Genomic DNA, 22,628 nt, shown 5'->3' with positions numbered 1-22,628 from the left:
ACACATAAAGCACAGAAAGTAGAAAAGACACGTTTCTGCCCCTCAAGTAGCTCCAAGCCGTTATCATTTACTTTATTACGTTAAAAACAAACAGATAGTTTGAAGAATGTTTGAAACCTGTAACCATCAACATCCGTAGTATTTGTTTTTTCTTCTATGGAATTTGAGGGTTACATGTTTTTAACATTCTTCAAAATATCTTTCTCTGCAGAAGAAAGAAACTCAAATAGGTCAAGGGGTGCGTAAATGAGCGAATTTTGATTTTCAGGTGAACTATCCCCCAAAAAAGTGGACAATAAATAAACATTCAACATGATTTATTCTTTCACAAGTTGTTCCAAACCTGACACACTTTCAGGCAATGTTTTAGATCATGTTGGTTATTTAGTAATCACTAACCATAGACAAAAACAGCATGGAGACATTTCCTAAAATATCTATTCTCTGGTTAAACCTTTTAATAAGTCCATAAAGAAAGTGCTAATAAGCAAATGTTAGTAAATACAGGCCTACTATGAGTTCTAAGATGGTCATTCATTCATTTTCATTCAGCTTAGTCTCTATTTTAGAGGTCGCCACAGCGGAACGAACCGCCAACTGTTCTGCCATACTTTTTACACAGCGGATGTCCTTCTAGCTGCAACCCAGTTCAGGGAAACACCCATGCACACTCATTCACACACATACGCTACGGCAAATTTAGTTTACCCAATTCACCTATTGTCCATGTGTTTGGACTGTGGGGGAAACCCGGAGGAAACCCACGGCAACATGGGGAGAACATGCAAACTCCATGCAGACATGCCAACTGAGCCAACCAGCGCTCGAATCAGCGACCTTCTTGCTGTGAGACGACAGTGTTAACCACTGAGCCACCGTGCAGTCTCTGCTACATTCGTCAAGATTCATTTGAGTTATTTTGGCTTGAGATCTGAGATCAGCTCACCATCTAAATCAAAGTGTGCAGTTATCACTGTAATGAAAGAAGTCTGAAAATAACACCTTGTTCTGAAAGTGATTGGAATCCTAATAAGCGGTACAGAGACACGACCCAGCACACTGGGTTCTTATTTCCATGGCAACAGCAACTGTCCTTGGAGTTCAGGTTTATGGGTAGTGAAGTATTTACTATAGATCTGCAATTCTCAGCTCTCCTCTACACTCTCTGTTGATGTGAAGGTTGCAAGAAGGTCTCTAGTTTGAGTCCCGGCTGTGCCAGTCGGCATTTCTGTGTGGAGTTTGCATGTTCTTGCTGTGTTATTGTGGGTTTCCTCCTGGTGCTCCGGTTTCCCCCACAGTACAAACACATGCGCTATAGATGAGTTGGATGAACTAAATTATCTGTAGTGTGTGGGTGTTTCCCAGTGTTGGGTTGCGGCTGAAAGGGCATCCGCAGCGTAAAACAAATGCTGGCGGTTCATTCCATTGTGGCGACCCCTTATTAATAAAGGGACTAAACCAAAAACAAAACAAATTAATGAAATTGGCTGTTGTGTGTGTGTGTGTGTTTGTGTGTGTATGGATGTTTCCCAGTACTGTGTTGCAGCTGGAAGGATATCCGCTGTGTAAATTATATGCTGAAATAGTTGGCGGTTCATTCCGCTGTGGCGACCCCTGATGAAAAAAGGGACTAAGCCGAAAAGAAAATGAATGAATGAAATTGGCTATAGTGTATGTGTGTGTGATTGAGTGTGTATGGGTGTTTCCCAGTACTGGATTGCAGCTGGAAGGGCATCCGCTGTGCAAAATTATATGCTAAAATAGCTGGCGGTTCATTCCGCTGTGGCGACCCTTGATGAAAAAAGGGACTAAGCCGAAAAGAAAATAAATGAATGAAATTGGCCGTATTGTATGTGTGTGTGAATGAGTGTGTATGGGTGTTTCCCAGTACTGGGCTGCAGCTGGAAGGACATCCGCTGTGTAAATTATATGCTGAAATAGCTGGCGGTTCATTCCGCTGTGGCGACCCCTCATGAAAAAAGGGACTAAGCCAAAAAGAAAATGAATGAATGAAATTGGCCATAGTGTATGTGTGTGTAAATGAGTGTGTATGGGTGTTTCCCAGTACTGGGTTGCAGCTGGAAGGGCATGCGCTGTCTAAATTATATGCTGGAATTGTTGGTGGTTCATTCCACTGCGACGACCCCTGATGAAAAAAAGGACAATGCTAAAAAGAAAATGAATGAATGAAATTGGCCATAGTGTATGTGTGTGTGAATGAGTTTGTATGGGTGTTTCCCAGTACTGAGCTGCAGCTGGAAGGGTATCATCTGTGTAAATCACATGTTGGAATAGTTGGCGGTTCATTCCGCTGTGGCGACCCCTGATGAAAAAGCCAAAGGAAAATTAATGAATGAATGGTGACCTGAACCTCCTGTGTCCTACTTCCCTCCACCATGGATGAGATCTGCAGCTGACAGTATAATGTCCTGTAGTCTTCATTGTTATACCTTATTTATGTACTTACTTGTGCTGTCAAGCTGTTTTAACCACTCCATCACGCTGGCAGTCAATCGGTATAGCTCTATAGAAGCATTTAAATCCCTATGGGAAAAAAATAAATGGAAGAATGAGCTCAAGAAGCAGGCAGGCACTAATACAGTCAGTCAATATCAAGGCGTCGGTTTATTTTGTGATGGCGAACGTGGTGCAGCTCCAACCGTGTGTCTCCAGCTTCAGCATAACGACCGTCAGTGTGGTTGCCATGGTTACCAGCAGGAGGAGCAGCAGAAGAGGAGAGGCTCATGAGGGCGTCTGGAAGCAAAACACAAGTCCACATCGTTTTGGAGGAACTGAAATGTTCACTCCAATGGGCTTTATATACAGATGAAGTCAGAATTATAAGCCCTCCTGAATTATTACCCCCCTGTATAGTCATTCATTCATTCATTTTCTTTTCGGCTTAGTTCCTTTATCAATCTGGGGTCGCCACAGCGGAATGAACCACCAATTATTCCAAAATATGTTAACCACAGTGGATGCCCTTCCAGCTGCAACCCATCTCTGGGAAACATCCATACACTCTCATTCACACTCAATACACTACGGACAATTTAGCCTACCCAATTCACCCAAACCACATATGTTTGGACTGTGGGGTAAACCGGAGCACCCGGCGAAAACCCATGCTAAGGCGTGGAGAACATGCAAACTCCACACAAAAACGCCAACTGACCCAGCCAAGGCTCGAACCACCGACCTTGCTGTGAGGCGACAGGACTACCTACTGCGCCACCACGTCACCCTTCCCCCTGTATATTTTTTCCCTAATTGTTGTTTAACGGAGAGAAGATTTTCAACGCATTTCTAAACATAATAATTTTAATAACTCATCTCTCTGATTTATTTTATCTTTGCCATGATGACAGTACATAATAAGTTTAACTTCGACTTTAGGTGAAAAATCGAATGTGTTGTAGACGTCCAATGGATTAATAGGTACTGAAAAAGTCCAGATAAGGGGGGGTTGATCTCCAGAATAGGGAAGTCCCAGAGTAAAATGAGAAAATATGATACACCAGTGTTTTGGAATATGAAAACACTGCCATTTCATCTGTTTTTATATTATTTGTTTTCATTTTATTTACACTTGTCTATTTTATTCCTGTTTACGTAAAGCACTGACTGCACGGTGGCGCAGTGGGTATCACAACCTAGCTGTGCGACCTTTTTGCTGTCAGACGTCTGTGCTAACCACTGAGCCATTGAGGTCAGTTGGCATTTTTGTTAGCATGGTCTTCCCATGTTGGTGTGGGTTTCCTCTGAGTGCTCCGGTTTCCCCCAGTCTAAACACATGCGCTGTAGGGGAATTGAATAAGCTAAATTGGCCATGGTGTATGAGTGTGAATGTGAGAGTGTATGGGTGTTTCCCAGTACTGGGTTGCAGCTGGAAGGGCATCCGCTGTGTAAAACATATAAGTTGGTAGTTCATTACGCTGTGGCGACCCCTAATGAATAAAGGGACTAAGCCAAAGGAAAATGAATGAATGAATGAATGAATGTATACTTAAAGGAATTTGAATCACACTGTTGCTAGTTTACTTGGTATTTGGCAGGAAGCATATTTACTGTAACAGAGAGTCACCGGATATATGAGAGACTCCCCTTTTTTTTTTTTTTTTTTTTGTCATGTACTCATGTTAGTTTCACTGGCAACTTTTGATCTAAAATTCATGCATTTTATTCAGTGTTAACTAATTTCCACATTGCATTTAAAGGATTATACCCTTCATTTTTGTTTAAATGTAAGTTATTTACATATTCTTCAAGCACATTTCAGGACACTTCTATTTAGAAAACCTGGTCCCTGTATATAAGGAATGTGAGAAATTGAAAGGTCAGTCACTCAGAATGCAGATAAACTTCATGCCTCCAAGCATAATTTGTAATATTAACAATGTACCCTTGAAGGGATAGTTCACCCAACAATTAAAATTTACTCACTTTTTTCTCAACTGTTTTATTTTCTCCAAACCTTCACAAGTTTCTTTATTCTGATGAACACGAAGTGAAGTTTCTTAAACTAATTTCGAGACTAGCACGTGATAGGATTGACTACAGCTGATCCCTATCACCAATCACTAACTAGCCAATCGGATCACTCTAAATACAATATAAATATCCAGCATAAACTTCATTCCTTATCTTCGTTTTGGAACCCCATCCCCACCCCCCCTCCATCCATCCCTTCTCCCTCCTCCTCAATTCTAAGTTCGGGCGACACGATGGCTCAGTGGCTAACACTGTTGCCCCACAGCAAGGAGGTCATTGGTTCAAACAGACACTCTCTGTGTGGAGTTTGCATGCTTCCTCCCACACTCAAAAAACCATGCAGCAAAAGTTAAAGTCACAAGCACCTACTACAAACGAGCGCAGTAAGCGGTCTATTCTTAGGAAGTTATCTAGAACTACCTGATCTCATATCCCTCCTAATGCTTTTTGACCAGGCGGGAGCCTTGGGCTCATCTATCTCCGAGCTCAGGGTTCTCTCCCGGGACAGCATGCCAAACTTGCTTAGATAGTCAAGCATTATCTAAGTGTAAACTCTTGAAAGAAGATATTTTGAAGCAAGCTAAAGGTCCCACTTTATATTAAGTGTCCTTATAACTAATATGTACTTACATAGGAATTAATAGTTTGTTACTTATTGTGTAAATACATGTATTTACTGTGTACTTATGCTTGATTAAATACATGTATGTAATTACATCTGTAATTAACTTTTGTAATTAGATTTGTAAATACACTGTTGACCATCCCTTACACCTTAACCTACCCTTAAACCTACCCATGCCACCAAGCCTGTCCATAACCCAACCTCTATCCAAACTCAAAAGCACCAACAAGTGTTCTCAAATACATTATAAACACAGTAAGTACATTGTATTTATTTATTTATTTTTTCGATGTAAGTACATATTAGTTAGGGACACTTAATAAAAAGTGGGACCAAGCTAAAAACCAGTAACCATCGACTTCCATAGTAGGTAAAATAAATACTATGCAAGTGAATGGTTACAGGTTTTCAGTATTTTTCTGAATATTTTTTTGTGTTCATCAGAAGAAAGAAACTTATAAAGGATTGGAAAATGTTCAGAGTGAATAAACGACTGAATTTTATTTTGGACGTACTATCCTTTTGATGTAATATAGCGATAGTTGACCCAAAAAAATGAAAATTTACTCACTATGTCCTCAAACCGTTTCCAAACCTTTACGAGTTTCTTTATTCCGTTGAACATTCATTCATTCATTCATTTTCTTGTCGGCTAAGTCCCTTTATTAATCCGGGGTCGCCACAGTGGAATGAACCGCCAATTAATCCAACAAATGTTAAACACAGTGGATACCCTTCCAGCTGCAACCCATCTCTGGGAAACATCCATACACACTCATTCACACTCATACTCTACAGACAATTTAGTCTACCCAATTCACCTGTACCACATGTCTTTGGACTGTGGGGGAAACCGGAGCACCCTTAGGAAACCCACGCGAAGGCAGGGAGAACATGCAAACTCCACACAGAAACGCCAACTGAGCCGAGGTTCGAACCAGCGACCTACTTGCTGTGAGGCGACAGCACTACCTACTGCGCCACTGCCTCGACTCCGTTGAATATAAAAGAAGATATTTTGAAGAAAGCTGAAAACCGGTAACCATTGACTTCAATAGTATGAAAAACAAATACCATGGAGGTCCATGGTTACAGGTTTTCAGCATTTTTCGAAATATCTTCTTTTGTGTTTGACAGAAGAAAGAAACTCATAAAGGTCACAAGTGAGTAAGTGATAACCAAATTTAAATTTTTGGGTGAAATATTCCTTTAATGTACTGAAATGCACCTAATGATTGTGCATGCTGTCAATGAAGGTGTCTGACTGTTCTTGCACAGCTTCATGTACACTGACACAGCAGAAACCCTCTGAAACAGACTGGGCAAGAGGCGGAGCGTGTGTGTGTGTGTGTGTATCGTCACCTGCCGTCACTGTGAACGAGTTCCTCCCCTTTGCTCCCCTCTCTCTCTCCCTCCTCAAACACACTCAGACCTTCCAGTTTCCACAAGCGAGCGCCTGTAATCCACTGATCTCGTCTCTCCACCAGCAAACACACAGAGGTACATTAGACCGATCTGTCACCCGTCAGCATCCTCATGCAGCTCTTCATCCTTCCTCTCCTCCTCCTTCTCCTCGGGGAGATGGACGGACTCTTTGGGACCCCTCTGACGTCCAGCCCGGGCCCCGGCGAGGACCCAAGCACTGCGCCGGACCCCTGCGAGGGCCGACCGTGCCTGAACGGAGGCGTCTGCAGCCGGCTGGGAGAGATGGAGGACAGTCAGAGCACGCAGATGCAGACTCTGGAGCCGTGGGCTTATATTTGTGTCTGCAGCCGGGGCTTCACAGGGCAGAACTGTGAGGTAAGATCGCCACGCACTTGATGCACTGGACGCCTTTCAGATATTTTCAGCATCATTTGGTGTGAATAAGCAGTTATAACAGTGCGCCTGCAGGAGCTTGTGTGCTGTCGGTGCTTGTGAAGGAGAGTTTTGTTGCTGTGGCAACAGGAGAGGAGTGTGTGCGCGTGTGTGTGTGTGTGTGTATGTGTGTGTGTGTGTGTGTGTGTGTGTTTGTGCGTCTCTCTCTCTCAATTCAATTCAATAATTGCAAAGGCATTTTTAAAGTTTACATTAAAAGAACATTTTTACATACGCTCACTGGCCACTTTATTAGGTACACCTGTCCAACTTCTTTTTAACGCAAATCTCTAATTAGCCAATCACATGGCAACAACTCAATGCATTTAGCCATATAGACATGATCAAGACGATCTGCTGCAGTTCAAACAGAGCATCATAATGGGAAAGAAAGGTGATTTAAGTGACTTTGAAGTGGCATGGTTATTGGTGGCAGATGGGCTGGTCTGAGTATTTCAGAAACTGCTGATCTACTGGGATTTTCATGCACAACCATTTCTAGGGTTAACAGAGAATAGTACGAAAAAGAGAAAATATCTAGTGGATGGCAGTTCTGTGGGCGCACATGCCTTGTTGATGGCAGAGCTCAGAGGAGAATGGCCAGACTGGTTCCAGCTGATAGAAAGGCAACAGTAACTCAAATAAGCACTCGTTACAGCAGAGGTCTGCAGAAGAGCATCTCTGAACACACAACACGTCCAACCTTGAGGCAGATGGGCTACAGCAGCTGAAACCACACCTGGTGCCACTCCTGTCAGCGAAGAACAGGAAACTGAGGCTACAATTCACACAGTCTCACCAAAACTGGACAATAGAAGACTGGAAAAATGTTGCCTGCGCTGATAAGTCTCCATTTCTGTTACGACATTCGGATGGTCGGGTCAGAATTTGCCTTGTATCAATGGTTCAGGCTGGTGGTGGTGGTGTAATGGTGTGGGGATATTTTCTGGCACACTTTGGGTCCATTAGTACCAATTGAGCATCGTGTCAACGTCACAGCCTACCTGAGTATTGTTGCTGACCATGTCTCTCCCTTTATGACCACAGTGTCTCCATCTTCTGATGGCTACTTCCAGCAGGAGAACGCTCCACGAATCATCTCAGACTGGTTTCTTTTACTTGACAATGAGTTCACTGTACTCAAATGGCCTCCACAGTCACCAGATCTCAATCCAAAAGAGCACCTTTGGGATGTAGTGAAACGGGAGATTCGCATATCTGCAGCAACTGTGTGATGCTATCATGTCAATATGGACCAAAATCTCTCAAGGAATAATTCCAGTACCTTGTTAAATCTATGCCACGAAGGCAGTTCTGAAGACAAAGAGGGGTCCAACCCAGTATTAGTAAGGTGTACCTAATAAAGTGGCCACATCCCCCCCTTATTTCTATGTATGTTGGTTGGTTTTTATATCCCATTGGGGACCTAAATGCACAACAACTCATGGAGTCTTGTGTCAGAACACCTAAAAACGATTCATTGAATTTACAATTTTTTTTAAGGTAAGTGTATATTTATATGGGTTGAATTTAAACAATTAAATTAAGTTGAACATTACTACATTTAATTTGTTCGTTTAAATTCAGCCCATATAAATGGTTTGCAACCACTTACCTGAAAAGATATGTAGCAAATCCATTTAATCATTTTTTTTCTGTGAATGGACACCTAACTTGAGGTCTTTAAGATAAAACAGTAAATTGTAAATAATTATTCATTGATTCATTCGTTTTCTCTTCGGTTTAGTCACTTTATTAATCTGGCATTGCCACAGTGGAATGAACCACCGACTGTTCCAGCATATGTTTTACGCAGCGTATGCTCTTCCAGCTGCAACCCATCTCTGGGGAACATCCATACACACTCATTTACACACAAGGGACAATTTAGCCTAACCAATTTACCTGTACCGCATGTGTTTGGACTGTGGGGAAAACCGGAGCACCTGGAGAAAATCCACGCGAAGGTGGGGAGAACATGCAAACTCCACACATAAACGCCAACTCACCCAGCCGAGACTCGAATCAGCTACCTTTTTGCTTTGAGGCGACAGCACTACCTACTGTGCCACCGCCTCGCCCAAACATAATTAAGTATTGTAAAAATTGATTTGTTTTGGGACAACATGAATGAATTGAGTAGAACCCTGCATCATTTTTTACAGTGTAATGTTAAGGTAAAGAGATAGAAAATATAAAAAAAAATAACAAAAAAATATCCTTTTATCTATGGAGAGTGCAGGTGTTTTCATGTGTTTATATTCTAGTGGAGACTAAAATGCACCAAGTTTTACCAAGTAGGACATGCTCCTCCTGGATGAACATCTATGTTGGTCCTGAAACAACATTGCAATCAGCCAATCAAAATTAAGTGATACGTTTACAGTTTATGTTAAGTTTAGGTGGTTAGGTTAGGGTTTTTGCACTTTATACATGATTGTTATCCAACTATTATTCCCCCTTGGTTTTGGGAATAATTTACAGTCATTTGTTATATGGGTAGAGAATAGGTATGGGTGACATTTTTTAACCAAAATGAGGTTCTAGGATCAACATTGATGTTATTCCAGGCTTGCATTGTACTTGGCAGAATCATGACGTGCGGGGTCACCATAGGTAAACAAGTTTATAATCACGAATGTCTTGCAGTTAGATTCAGTCTGCTGTGTATTTTCTACACTAAGGCAGCAAAATCATTTTCAGTCCGTCACCTTTTTGAGTCATGGAGGAAATATGCAGCACTGACCTCCTTACATGTATTTTGTTTTATAACAAACCTCTATGGGATGCTGAGTCTTTCTGTGAAGGGTGATGCAAGCTTTATTTGAACCTCTAGTCAAGTGCATTGTGGTGTGATAATGGTACGACCTGGATCAGTAAGAAATGTAAATATATATATATATATATATATATATATATATATATATATATATATATATATATATATATATATATATATATACTCTGCTAAAAATCACGTGCCTGATGTTTTGTTTTTCAGTACAATTAAATGTTAAATCAATATCACTTATTATTTTTACAACACACATTTCAGAGACTATAAACATATTTTAAGTACTATTTTAACCTGCTTAATGTCTTTTTTTAGTCAAATTAAATAGAAAATAAATTCTAATAATTTTTACAAAAAATTCTGAGACTATACACATATTAATTTAGCAAAATACACTGTTAAAATCACTTTAATGTGGTTGTAGTAAAATTAAATAAAAAAAATAATTTTAATAATAAATATTACTAAATAGATGTATGCGTGCGTGTGTGTGTGCGCGCGCGCGTGTGTGTGTGTGTACGTGTGTGTGTGTGTGTGTGTGTGTGTGTGTGTGTGTGTGTGTGTGTGTGTGTTCAGGGACTCTAAAGGTATTTTAAGTACTTCTATTAGTAATACACTGTTAAAATCATGTGCTTAATGTTTTTTTTGTAAAATTACATAGAAAATAAACACTAATAATAATTTATAGACTGTAGACAGATTTTAATTATTTATTTGAGCAAAAATAGACAGTCAAAAATCACTTGCTTAATGTTTTGTCTTTTAGTAAAATAATTATATATATATATATATATATATATATATATATATATATATATATATATATATATATATATATATATATATATATTACAAAACGATTCTGAGACAATAAGGATATTTTAATATTGTTTTAGCAAAGGTACAAAGTTAAAATCACCTGCTTAATGTTTTGTTTTTCAGTAAAATTAAATTAAAATAGATCCTTTTATTTATAAAAAATTTGTACAAAGAAAAAAACATTCAGAGACTATAAACAGTGTTTGTGTTATTTTAGCAAAAATACACTTAAAATCATTTGCTTAATGTTTTTTTTAGTAAAATTTTATTTTAAAGATTGTAATATTTAATTTTACAAAAAATCAGAGACTAAACATATTTGCAAATACTATTTTAGCAATACTACACTGTTAAAATCACTTGCTTAATGTTTTTTTAGTAAAGTTAAATAAGAAAATAACCACTAATAATATTTTAAACTTGAGACTAAAATTGAGACTACAAACATTAGGGAGCAAAATACACTAATAAAAATCATTTACTTATTATTTTGTCTTCCAGTAGTTTCATTTAAAAAAATCCTAATAATACATTTCACTGAAAAATTAAGACTATAAACGTATTTTTAAGTATTATTTGAGCAAAAATACACTGATAAAGATCACTTGCTTAATGTTTTTTTTAACGAAAATTAAATTAAAAATAAACACTAATAAAAATTTACAAAACAAATTTAAAGAATATAAGCCTGTATTTCAGTATGTTCTAGCTAGAATATACTGTTAAAATTACTTGATTCTGACTGATTTGTATAGTCTTTGTTTTCCTATTATAATCCTATTCAATAAGATATAGAATATAAAGTCAAGTTTTAAAAAAGTAATAAAAATAATATAAATGATGATTTTAAACATAATTATTTTTATATTATGCAATGCATTTATTTTTTGAATGTTAGTTGAATACTAAATTAAACAATACAAACCGAATTTAATAAATAAAAAAGAAAAATCTAAATATAGTTGTAAAATATTTTAGAAAGACTAAAGAGTAGGATTTTATTTGCAGGTATTAGCATTAGGATTTGTTTTTTATTGGCTGTAGATGCACATCAGACAGAGTTAATACACTAATGGGTACCAAGCCAGCACAGCTACACACAATTACGGCCTCTGACCTGAATAACCAAAGCAATTTAGAGAATCCAGAACAGAGATCCGTCTCATATTGCGTTGTGTAATCACAAAACAACAGTTGGCACTTATGAAGTTATCAAATCGTGTGTTTGTTTGCATCACAGTCTTATTTAAGTCTGGAGTCGCATTTTCTCCTACAGTGTCCTTTCCTCAACCTTAGTTGCGTCGGAGCTAATACAGTGACATCATACTGCTCATGAATATGGATGCTGCTGCGTGATTGGCTTGCGGCACTCGCAAGGTCAACTGTTATTGGTCGAAGCGGCATGAAGTCATTGCGATGTCACTCAGTGTTCCATTGACAGACAGGAGTGATACAGTCTAGAAGGGATACAGCTGTGGATACTCACATCAGTATAGCATCATTTATGTGACCCTGTACAACAATAATTCACATTTTTACATTACATTGAGGGTTGGAGTGGGGGTAGATGTTAGTAAAATACAATTTAGTGGGTAATTTAATAAATAATATAAAATATACCCTGTGTAATTACTGTTTTAAGATTACTGTGAGGGTTGGGTGTAAGCTTGAGGTAGGGGTAGGCATTAATAAAATACAATGTAATGGTTAATTTATTAAATTACTAAATATAAAACTGTATATTTAGTTACTCTGTATAATCCATTACTTAGGGTGGGCCTTAATAAAATACAATTAATGAGTAATTTGATAAATAATTAACTTCTGGCCGCAGCTGTATCCCTTCTAGCAACAACCAGTCAAGACTGGTGTTCTTCAGTCATCCTGTAAAGAGACAGCCACTTCCTTAAAGGGACAGTCCACCTAAAAAAATGAAAGTTTACTTACAATTTACTCAAACATTTGTGAGTTTCGTTCATCCGTTGATCACAAATGAAGATATTTTGAAGAAAGCCAAAAAATGGTAACGCCTCATTCACACGGGGCTTCAGCGTCAAAGCTTGACAGAGGGTGTGTCTGAAGTTGGGGCTGAAATTAGTCAGCAATAGGCCACTGTCTGAGCTGGTGTATTTGCATACAGCGATCTGATTAAGTTGAGCAAGTCTCAACTTTTGCAGCGAGCAACGTCTCTGAAGTGGCGCTGACCGATCCACAATGCAGTTCAGCAACACCTGACGTCACCCATTCAAAGTCAATGGGAAGCGTTGAAGCTGACGCCCCGTGTGATTGTAACCATTGACTTCCATGGTGTTTGTTTTATCATCTATGGCTGTCATTGGTGCAAATGCATAATTTTTTTCTTCAAAATATCTTCTTGAAATAAGGCATTGACCTTTTTCTTCACGTACTTCACTCAGGGGCAGCCATTAGAATCTTTTTGGCTTGAGACTTCCGCTCTCATTCACTTCCATTGATTTTTAGATGTTAAAAACAGCTTTTAAATACAAATATATATTTTTAAGTGTATTCTTCTTCTATTCTTCTATTCTTTTTATGTTTAGTCATGAACAGACTTGTTTGTAGAATAAGTAGTTTGACCATTTTCCTAGTCATTTCTCCCATAGGCTTCAGGCATATGGCTGTAGTGTTCTGGTCTGGACTCTAGAGGGCACTTTGTTATATGCTGTTGTCGTTAATTACTTCAGTCCCCATAATTCTTTGATGCTGTGATTTATAAATTATATTCAGGTGTTTGCACTTGTGTTCCTATATAAGCCTTTCGCTTTGGTTTTTGTGAGTACTGTTGGTTCTTTGCTTTGTTTCTAGTGTGTTTTTCTAGTTTTGTGTCTTGTTTGTTTGCTAATCATTCTTGTCTTGTGGAGTTTTTTTTTTTTGTTGTCTGAAAATCACTTGGACTGAGATGAAATAAAGCTGCATTTGAGTCTTAACCACAGTATCTAGCCTCGTATTGTGACAGAATGTTTTTTTTTATATGTTCAATCCACTTAAAGGTGCAGTAGGTGATCTGCCAAAATGCTAACCGCTTAGCATATTATCTTTGGACGGCGGGGAGGGACTGTGATTCAAAGCGACGCCTCCTGAAATCGCGAACGCGTGCACCGCGTCACAACAGCAGACAGACAACCCACTAGTTCATGTCATTCACCAGTTAGTTAGTGTTTGGCTGGCGGTATGCAGGTATTACATTTATTACTAAGCCATACTTACATGCTATTTCAGAGCGAATATTCAGAGTAGCTGGTAAACTTCAGCTCAATAAAGCAGGCTAGTTGGAATAGCGCTATTTACTGATGTTTTGTCGTTAAACTGAATAAAAATCTACATTATTGATGCTGTCAAAAGTCCCTTTTAAAACTGAAAATAGTCTTTCACCGAGAGAATTCAGTGGCTGAACAACACGTCTGTGCATGTTTGCGTGTGTTTCCGGGTGCTCCGGTTTCCCCCACAAGTCCAATGACGTGGTACATTTGAATTGGGTATGCTAAAATTGATCGTAGTGTTTGAGTATGGGTGCGAATGAGTGTGTATGCATGCTTCCCAGTAATAGTTTGCGGCTGGCATCCGCTGCGTAAAACATATGCTGGATAAGTTGGCGGTTCCGCTGTGGTGACCCCTGATTAATAAAGGGACTAGGCTGAAAAGAAAATGAATGAAGGAATGAACATAAAACAATTAAGTTGTCCACAAAACACCTTAATAATCGTGTCGTTTCAGCTCAGCTTAGTTTAAACAGACAACAAACGTCATTTATTGGCTTTTGTTAACAATGAGAGAGAGCGAGACAAATGAGCGGATATATTAAGTTGCCCTTGAGGATGGGGCTGTACCTCAGTCTCAGGTGAAGCACAGACTGACGCAGAGTGATTGTGTATGAGTCACCTGTCCTTCATCGGGACTCCTGTTAAAAGCTAGGTCAGTTTCTGAGGGAGAAAGAAGCATTTCTGCTTGTACATATATATATACACAACAGTAGGTGGATGCGTATTTAGAAAACGGAAGATCTGATTGCTGCCATATCTCGTAGGATGCTTATTTTAAGGGTCGTCGTGTTTCTCTTCTTCTCCTCTTTGGTCTTTTTTGGGCTTTGATTCTAGCTTGTTAAGCAGCAACGGGGAATTCATTAATATTAAAAAGACAGAGCTCGACTGACCATTGTCTCTGGCCAGCTTTCATCTTTAAAAATTGTGCATTTGAATATAGGAGATCTGTAAGCAGTGTGTTGAGCTGTAAGAGCGTGAGCCTCATTAATGAAGGGATCTGGGCATGGATAAGCTAGTAAAATGGGAATTTATGGGGTAAACGAAAAGACAGATTTTTTTTGCAGGATGTTTAATGCTCTGTGAGCTATACAGAGAGGGAGAACAGTAAACCTAGAGAGCACTATATACCGTTGAAGTCAAGATTATTAGCCCTCCTGTGAAATCTTTATTCTTTTTCAAACTAATTAATGAAATTTTACAGTATTTCCGATAATATTTTTTTGTTCTGGAGAAAGTCTTATCTATTTAATTCTGGCTGGATTACAATCAGTTTTTTTTTTTAAATAACTTCATTTTTAAAACTATTTTAAAGTTAATATTATTAGCCCCCTTAAGCTATATTTTTTATTGTTTATAAAACAGATCATCAGTATATAATGACTAATTGCCCTAACTTGCCTAATTAACCTAATTAAGCCTTTATATGTCAATTTAAGCAGAATATTAGTATCCTGACAAATATCTGGTCAGATAATATGTACTGTCATCATAGCAACCCAATTTCATTCTGGACATATACCCCTATATACATTTCTGAAGAGTGCCAAATATGTTCCAAGAGCCACCTTTTTTTGCATTTTTGTTTTTGCGAACCCACTAGAGACCGCTGTGTACGCATTTTCACATCTCAAATTTCTCTCACGAGTGCCATTTGCACCTGTTCTTCTTGCATTAATCCACCAGAGGCCGCTGTAACCTGACTGACTGACCGATTGACCAGCGCTGACCCACTTCCCTAAACCCAACCTATAGTGTTTTCAAAAGCACAGATTGACCAGCGCTGACCCACTTCCCTAAACCCAACCGATAGTGTTTTCTAAAGCACCGATTGACCCACCCACCCACTTGCCTTAACCCAACCGATAGTGTTTTTAAAAGCACCGATTGACTAGCGCTGACCCACTTCCCTAAACCCAACCGATAGTGTTTTCTAAAGCACCGATTGACCCACCCACCCACTTGCCTTAACCCAACCGATAGTGTTTTTAAAAGCACCTATTGACTAGCGCTGACCCACTTCCCTAAACCCAACCAATAGTGTTTTCAAAAGCACCAATTGACCCGCTCACCCACTTCCCTAAACCCGACCGATAGTGTTTTCAAAAGCACAGATTGGCCCACCCACCCACTTGCCCAAACCCAACCGATAGTGTTTTCAAAAGCACGGATTGTCCAGTGCTGACCCACTTCCCTAAACCCGACCGATAGTGTTTTCAAAACCACCGATTGACCCGCCCACTCACTTGCCTAAACCCAACCGATAGTGTTTTCAAAAGCAATCCAGAAAGAGAAAAACCCTCTGATTCTTACCACTTTTTATTTCACCACATTCTCACCGTTATTTACTTGTTTATTTAATTACCTGCCTCTTACCTGCTTTCTAGAGCTATTTTTTCCTGAACCTCGTCATTGCAGTCATTTCCATTCCACGTCTCAAGTCCACAGACATACGTGGTGAGCCACTAGACAAACTGGTAACAGCAGAAAAGCCGTCCATATGGAGGTAAGCGGTCAGCTGGTAAGTGCAAAAACAAACTGCATGATACCACACCGTAGCGTTCATTTTAAAGATGAAGTGCAGGCAAACGTACCTCTAGCTACATAATTTGCAATCTCCAGAATCAAAAACAAATTTAAATAATATTAATGAATCAGGGCTAATAATGCTGACCTCATTTCTGTGGATCAGAACATTTATTTACAGTTGAAGTGTAACGAGTGATCCATTAAACCCCCAGAGAAAACAATCCCACTTCTTCTTTACATATAGCGGTGATGAGTTGAATCTCATTTAGTTTGACCTTTAATATAAGCAAACATGAATCCCGTGTGGCTGTAAACTGTGTGTTTTTTTTCTGATGCAACTCCGGGTGTTTGTGTTTCTCTATTAACGCTGTCCTCTGTCTTCAGGCTGGTTAGTATTCATTCAGGCCGTCCTCTGATCTTCAGTCACTACATTTACATTTCATACCTGGCCTTTGATGATATTCACACTGTGGAAATGGCAGGAATATATATAAATTATGTGTCTCAAAGAAAGCTGGAAAAGTCATTAATTTCCAGTCCTCGTGTTTGAATGGTGAGGAATGAACTGTCACACGTTCTCTCATCTTCACTATTAATAGATGGCAGTGTTTTATCAAGCTGAAGGCAAGAGTGTGTGTGTGTGTTAGAAACATTTTGTTCTTTCGGGGCTTTTTTCTGAACACACACACACACACACACACACACACACATGCATTTACTTTTAAAGGTGGATTTCCAAGCATGTTGTCCAGATCAACAACAATGGTACAAATATGTAATTGGGTGTGCAGACGAATGTGTTTGTGTGTGTGTGTGTGCGTGTTTTTGTGACATATCAGGACACTAATCTTTATGAATCCCCCCTTCCACCCCTACTTCTCCTCCTTTCCTAGATGGGTGGCACAGTGGCCCAGTGGTTAGCACTGTTGCCACACAGCAAGAACATCACTGGTTCTAGTCCTTACAATCAACTTAAGTTAGTTGACTAATCCAAATCGGCACCATAGACATGCTCCTAGTAAGTACTTATCTCTTAAGAGCAATCACAATCTGTTCATTAGCTACTACAGCAGGGGAGTTCTCGAGTTCTACCTGAGCTCAAACTCCCCTCTCCCCTTGCAAATGGGGGGGAGCCCCAGGCTCGAGGATCTTATGAACTCAGGGCTCTCTACCGGGACAGCATGCCAAACAAGCTTTATAATCAATCATCAGCTAAGTGTGAACTCTTGAAAAGCTTATAAATCACACAGAATGAGGTTTTTTTTTTTTCAGAACGTGAAACTGTACACAGTATCCTAAGAGGGTTGGGTTTAGGGGTAGGGTGTGGTTAGGGGCATAGAAAATACTGTTTGTACAGTATAAAAACTATGGAAACCCATATGAAGTAATGTCCCCACATTTCACAAAAACAAACGTGTGTTACCTCATCATGACCTCACTAAAGATATTTACGCTAATTTGAAAACACTAAATCTGTGCCGCAACAATAAACTGGATTGGCACTTTAGCTCCATCCTGATATTCATTTCATTTTCATTCATTCATTCATTTTCTTTTCGGCTTAGTCCCTTTATTAATCTGGGGTCGCCACAGTGGAATGGACCGCTAACTTATCCAGCACGTTTTACGCAGCGGATGACCTTCCAGCTGCAACCCTTCACTGGGAAACATCCATACACACTCATTCACACTCATACACTATGGACAATTTTGCCTACCCAATTCACCTGTACCACATGTCTTTGGACTGTGGAGGAAACCAGATCATAAAAATGTGCAAGATACTTCTTACTCGTTTAAAAAAAAATACTCGAATTAAACTTTCAATTTCAGTTGGATTTTTGTTTAATTAAGGAAGATGAGCTTGATCTATTCAGGCTTAGAGCGGTGTGTTTTTCCTCAAGACTGAAGAGCTCTTTCAGCATGATTTAGTGGAAATCTGACCTTTAGAAATGAGGAGGTCTTTGCCGAGAGCTGTTGAGTAGCTAACCTTTGGGTTTCTGAGAGGCAGACAGAAATACTGCCGGTAATCGCAGTAAAAGGAAATGAAGCATTGTCTCTACGGGATAAACACAGGCTCCAGAGGTGGAAGTGTTGGGTTGAAGGGAAAGAAATGTCAATGTGGGCTCTTCTAAAAAAGGGATGAGCTAAATATGAATATTAGGATCAATAATGATGATTATTCCTTTGGTTATGGACGTTTATTCACTTGTGTATTCTTATAGAGCTTCACAGCTACAAATTAAGAAAACATAAACCCAACATGGCCACTTTATTAGGTACACCTTACTGGTACCGGGTTGGACCACCTTCACCCTTCATGTTGTTGACGCCAAATTCTGACCCTTCCATCCGAATGTCACAGCAGAAATCGAGACTCATCAGACAAAGCAACGTTTTCCAATCTTCTATTGTCCGATTTTGGTGAACCTTTGTGAATTGTAGCCTCAGTTTCCTGTTCCGGTGTGGTCTTCTGATGCTGTAACATGGTTGGACATGTTGTGTGTTCAGAGATGCTCTTCTGCAGACCTCTGACATCAACAAGGCATTTGCGCCCACAGAACTGCCGCTCACTGCATATTTTCTCCTTTTCAGATCATTCTCTGTAAATCCTAGAGATGGTTGTGTGTGAAAATCCCAGTAGATCAGCAGTTTCTGAAATACTCAGACCAGCCCGTCTGACACCAACAATCATACCACATTCAAAGTCACTTAAATCACTTTTTTCCACATTATAATGCTCAGTTTGAACTTCAGCAGATCACCTTGACCATGTCTACATGGCTAAATCCATTAAGTTGCTACTGTGTGATTGGCTGATTAGAGATTTGTGTTGATGATGTTACGACCCCCTCGTTCGAGTTGCAACATAAAAGAGTTCGGATAACAAAAGAATGTATATGCAACTTATTTATTATACATAAAACTAAATAGAACAACAAAATCAACAAACAAATATCTAGGGGAAAATGAAGAAAATAACTACTTTAACTACACAAATAAATAATGCTAAACAACCATTGCAGAAATCAAGAGGTTGTCTTGACACGAGGACGGCCCGTAGCCACACCATCCTCCAGAAGCTAGCACACACACTCGCTTTTATATGGTTTGAGCCAATTAGTGAGCAACCAGGCACCCAATCAGGATCTGCCACATCCATACTGAAATCCTGGGGTCGTCACAATGAGCTGTTGGACAGGTGTACCTAATAAAGTTGCCGGTGAGTGTATTTATAATGTGGAGTCCTCTCTGACAAGGTTTTTTTTTTTTTTGAGGTGTGGCAAAAAATAAATAAATACACACCTCTTAGCCAGCTCCAGAATGTGGACGCACCGAGGTGCTGTTTTTGAACATGGGAAAAATATATACAGGGTGGCTAATTTTGATTATTTCAAGTGAAAAGACTTGTGCAAACATTTATTTCAACATTTCTAATTCTGACTTCAACGGGATATATGCCGAGGTATGCTAATAGGAATTTTAATTGGCCAGTAACCTGGGTTAAGCGCTTCCGGTGAACTGTTTGCCATTGCAAAAACGGTGAGTTTAAGGTCTGTTTTCTTTAAAAATCAGCAATTTACACTGGCTGAGTGATATCCGATATGAAGTGGGTCTCAGATTGTACAAGAAGCACTGCAATAAATTTCATTTCCCCCCGCCATGCCTTTATAATATGAGCATTTAATTTACCCCAGTATATTCAATGGAGCTTCTGCTCTAGCTTGCCGATTCTGACGGGCGCGTGTGAGTAAACGGCTTTTTGTCTCGTTTTACGCTTGAGCAAATAAATGAATGCCAGAATCTGTTTAAGTAATTGTATTTTAACTACATTACAACATCGATGCTGTAAAAGGAATCGTTTAAAATGGAATAAACTAACAATAACAGGTAACCGGAAGTTTATCGGCATGGGAACAGCACTATGTAGCATATACCCTTCTTATGCTGCGTTCACACCAGACACGGAACGCGCATCAAGCGCGAATGATTTACATGTTTTTTGATTTTTGAATTACATGATTTACATGTTATTTACAAGTCAATGCAAACGCGCAAATAAACATCCTGCGGCGCGATACGCGTGAATATCGCGAATTGCGCGGTGCGAGTAGCGCGTGAAAGGCGCGGCGCGAATTGAACGTTTTGCTTGTTTGATGCGCGTTTGGCGCGAATCACTCGAGTTCAAAAATCTGAATTCAGCGGACATTCGCGCCACGTTAACCAATCAGGAGCTTGATCTTGTGGGGGTGTGATTGTGATGTATCGCCTGTTGTCGTTGTTCCGGGGGAAATCCTCCAGCCAACACCGAGAACAGTTCATCAAACTGGGCTTGGCTCAGTCAGAAGCACCGCTGAAAGCCTCCGTCATCCAGGTTCAGTTTCTGGAGGAGTTTATGAGCTCACAGAGCTGGATGCACCTCTGAAAGAATCTGGTAAATTCAGACACAGCCCTAAACGTATCGACGCTGTTTTTCAGTCTTCATAAAGCACATAAACACTGTTATTTTCTCAATAAAATCCATTTTAGCCATTTAGCTATGAAGCTAGAGTCAGCAGGCAGACAGAAGCCCTGCCCATTATGCAAATCCGCGTCTGTTCTGAAGTGAATTTGACACGCGAATGAAGCAGATTTGACGCGCAAATGAAGCAGGGTTTGACGCGCGAATGAAGCGAGTAACCTCAAATGTTCATGCGGCTATTTACGCGCGATTTATCCGCGCGTTCCGCGTCTGGTGTGAACACAGCATTAATGTTCTGTATGCACAAATATATCTCTGGCTGCAATTCCACCGCCACCGGTGTCGCTAATAATATCCCTATTCTACATGCAGCCCATTGAATCTCTGAATAACCTTTAAAAGAAAAAATAACTCCATGACATGACAGAAAGAAGTGTCCATAAACTGATTGATACACAAAAAGACAATAATGAATCAGTTTAGGACAGTGATATCGCAGATTCAGCTGTAACATATAAATACAGAGCAAGTCAGGTTAACAGTTCAGATGACTGCATATGATAGTGTTTTAATCAGTTTGGCTGATGTGAAAAGCTAATTGTAATTGGTGAGATTGAGCAGCCCCTCAGACTGAGCAGAGGAAGTGATGTAGTGCTCTTCAGATGAGCCTCAGTGATTGCCAGTAAGTTGATTAGCTTAATAACGGGGCTCGAGGGACAGATGTGGAGAAGGACGTAATCTCTCATGTGTTCTGCAGTCTAAAAGGCTTAGTTTTACTTTATTAACACCATAATTGATGCTTTTTTCAATCCAGCCCCAAAGGGTAAAAAAACAAGCCTCTATCAAAATTATTATAAGGTGTAATAGGCAAGGCAAGGCAAGGCAAGGCAAGGCAAGTTTATTTATATAGCACATTTCATACACAATGGCAATTCAAAGTGCTTTACATAAACAAGAATAAAAGAAACAAGTAAAATAAAAATAAAAACAAATAATAAAAATGCATAAAAACAAAACAAAACATAAAAACAGGTAAAAGAATGAAGAAGAAAAGAAAATCATAATAGTGCAATCTGTCGGACGCAGCACAGTGCTCATTCAGTAAAGGCACAGCTAAACAGATGTGTTTTCAGTCTTGATTTGAATGTGCCTAATGTTGGAGCACATCTGATCATTTCTGGAAGCTGATTCCAGCAGCGGGGGGCATAGTGGCTGAAGGCAGATTCACCCTGCTTTGACTGAACTCTTGGAACTTCTAGTTTATATGATCCTAAAGATCTGAGTGATCTGTTAGGTTTGTATTGAGTGAGCATATCTGTGATATATTTAGGTCCTAGGCCATTTAGTGATTTATAGACCAGTAATAATACTTTAAAATCTATTCTGAATGTAACTGGCAGCCAGTGTAAAGACCTGAGGACCGGTGTGATGTGCTCTGATTTTCTGGTTCTGGTCAGAATTCTGGCTGCAGCGTTCTGGATGAGCTGCAACTGTCTGACTGTCTTTTTAGGAAGACCAGTGAGGAGTCCATTACAGTAATCCACCCTGCTGCTGATAAAAGCATGAACAAGTTTTTCTAAATCTTCACTAGAAACAAAGCATCTGATTCTTGCTATGTTTTTGAGATGATAGTATGCTGATTTACTGACTGCTTTGACATGACTGTTGAAACTCAGATCTGACTCCAGAGTCACACCAAGATTCTTGACCTTATTTTTTGTTGTTTGACCTTTAGTGCCAAGGTACGCATTTACCTTGAGAACCTCATCTTTG

At 39.5% G+C, this 22,628-nt stretch overlaps 1 protein-coding gene and 1 long non-coding RNA gene across 2 annotated transcripts in view; one reads left to right on the top strand and one right to left on the bottom strand.

Moving 5' to 3' along the window:
* Positions 1-2,233: 2,233 nt before the first annotated feature.
* LOC141378684 (uncharacterized) lies at positions 2,234-7,112 on the bottom strand. The gene is made up of 4 exons (XR_012393885.1): positions 6,479-7,112; positions 2,661-2,754; positions 2,468-2,544; positions 2,234-2,323 (listed from the first exon to the last, which is right to left on the bottom strand). It is a non-coding gene; the product is annotated as an uncharacterized lncRNA (long non-coding RNA).
* The window catches only part of dner (delta/notch-like EGF repeat containing), a 62,470-nt gene continuing 46,494 nt past the window's right edge, over positions 6,653-22,628 (top strand). The window contains 1 exon segment of the mRNA NM_001282486.1: positions 6,653-6,916. Within this exon segment, the coding sequence (NP_001269415.1) occupies positions 6,653-6,916 (264 nt within the window).

This window comes from Danio rerio, chromosome 18 (assembly GCF_049306965.1).
Source record: "Danio rerio strain Tuebingen ecotype United States chromosome 18, GRCz12tu, whole genome shotgun sequence".
Classification (NCBI taxonomy): Eukaryota; Metazoa; Chordata; class Actinopteri; order Cypriniformes; family Danionidae; genus Danio; species Danio rerio.
Note: the sequence above shows the minus strand (reverse complement) of the source record. Positions and strands in the feature narration are given on the sequence as shown.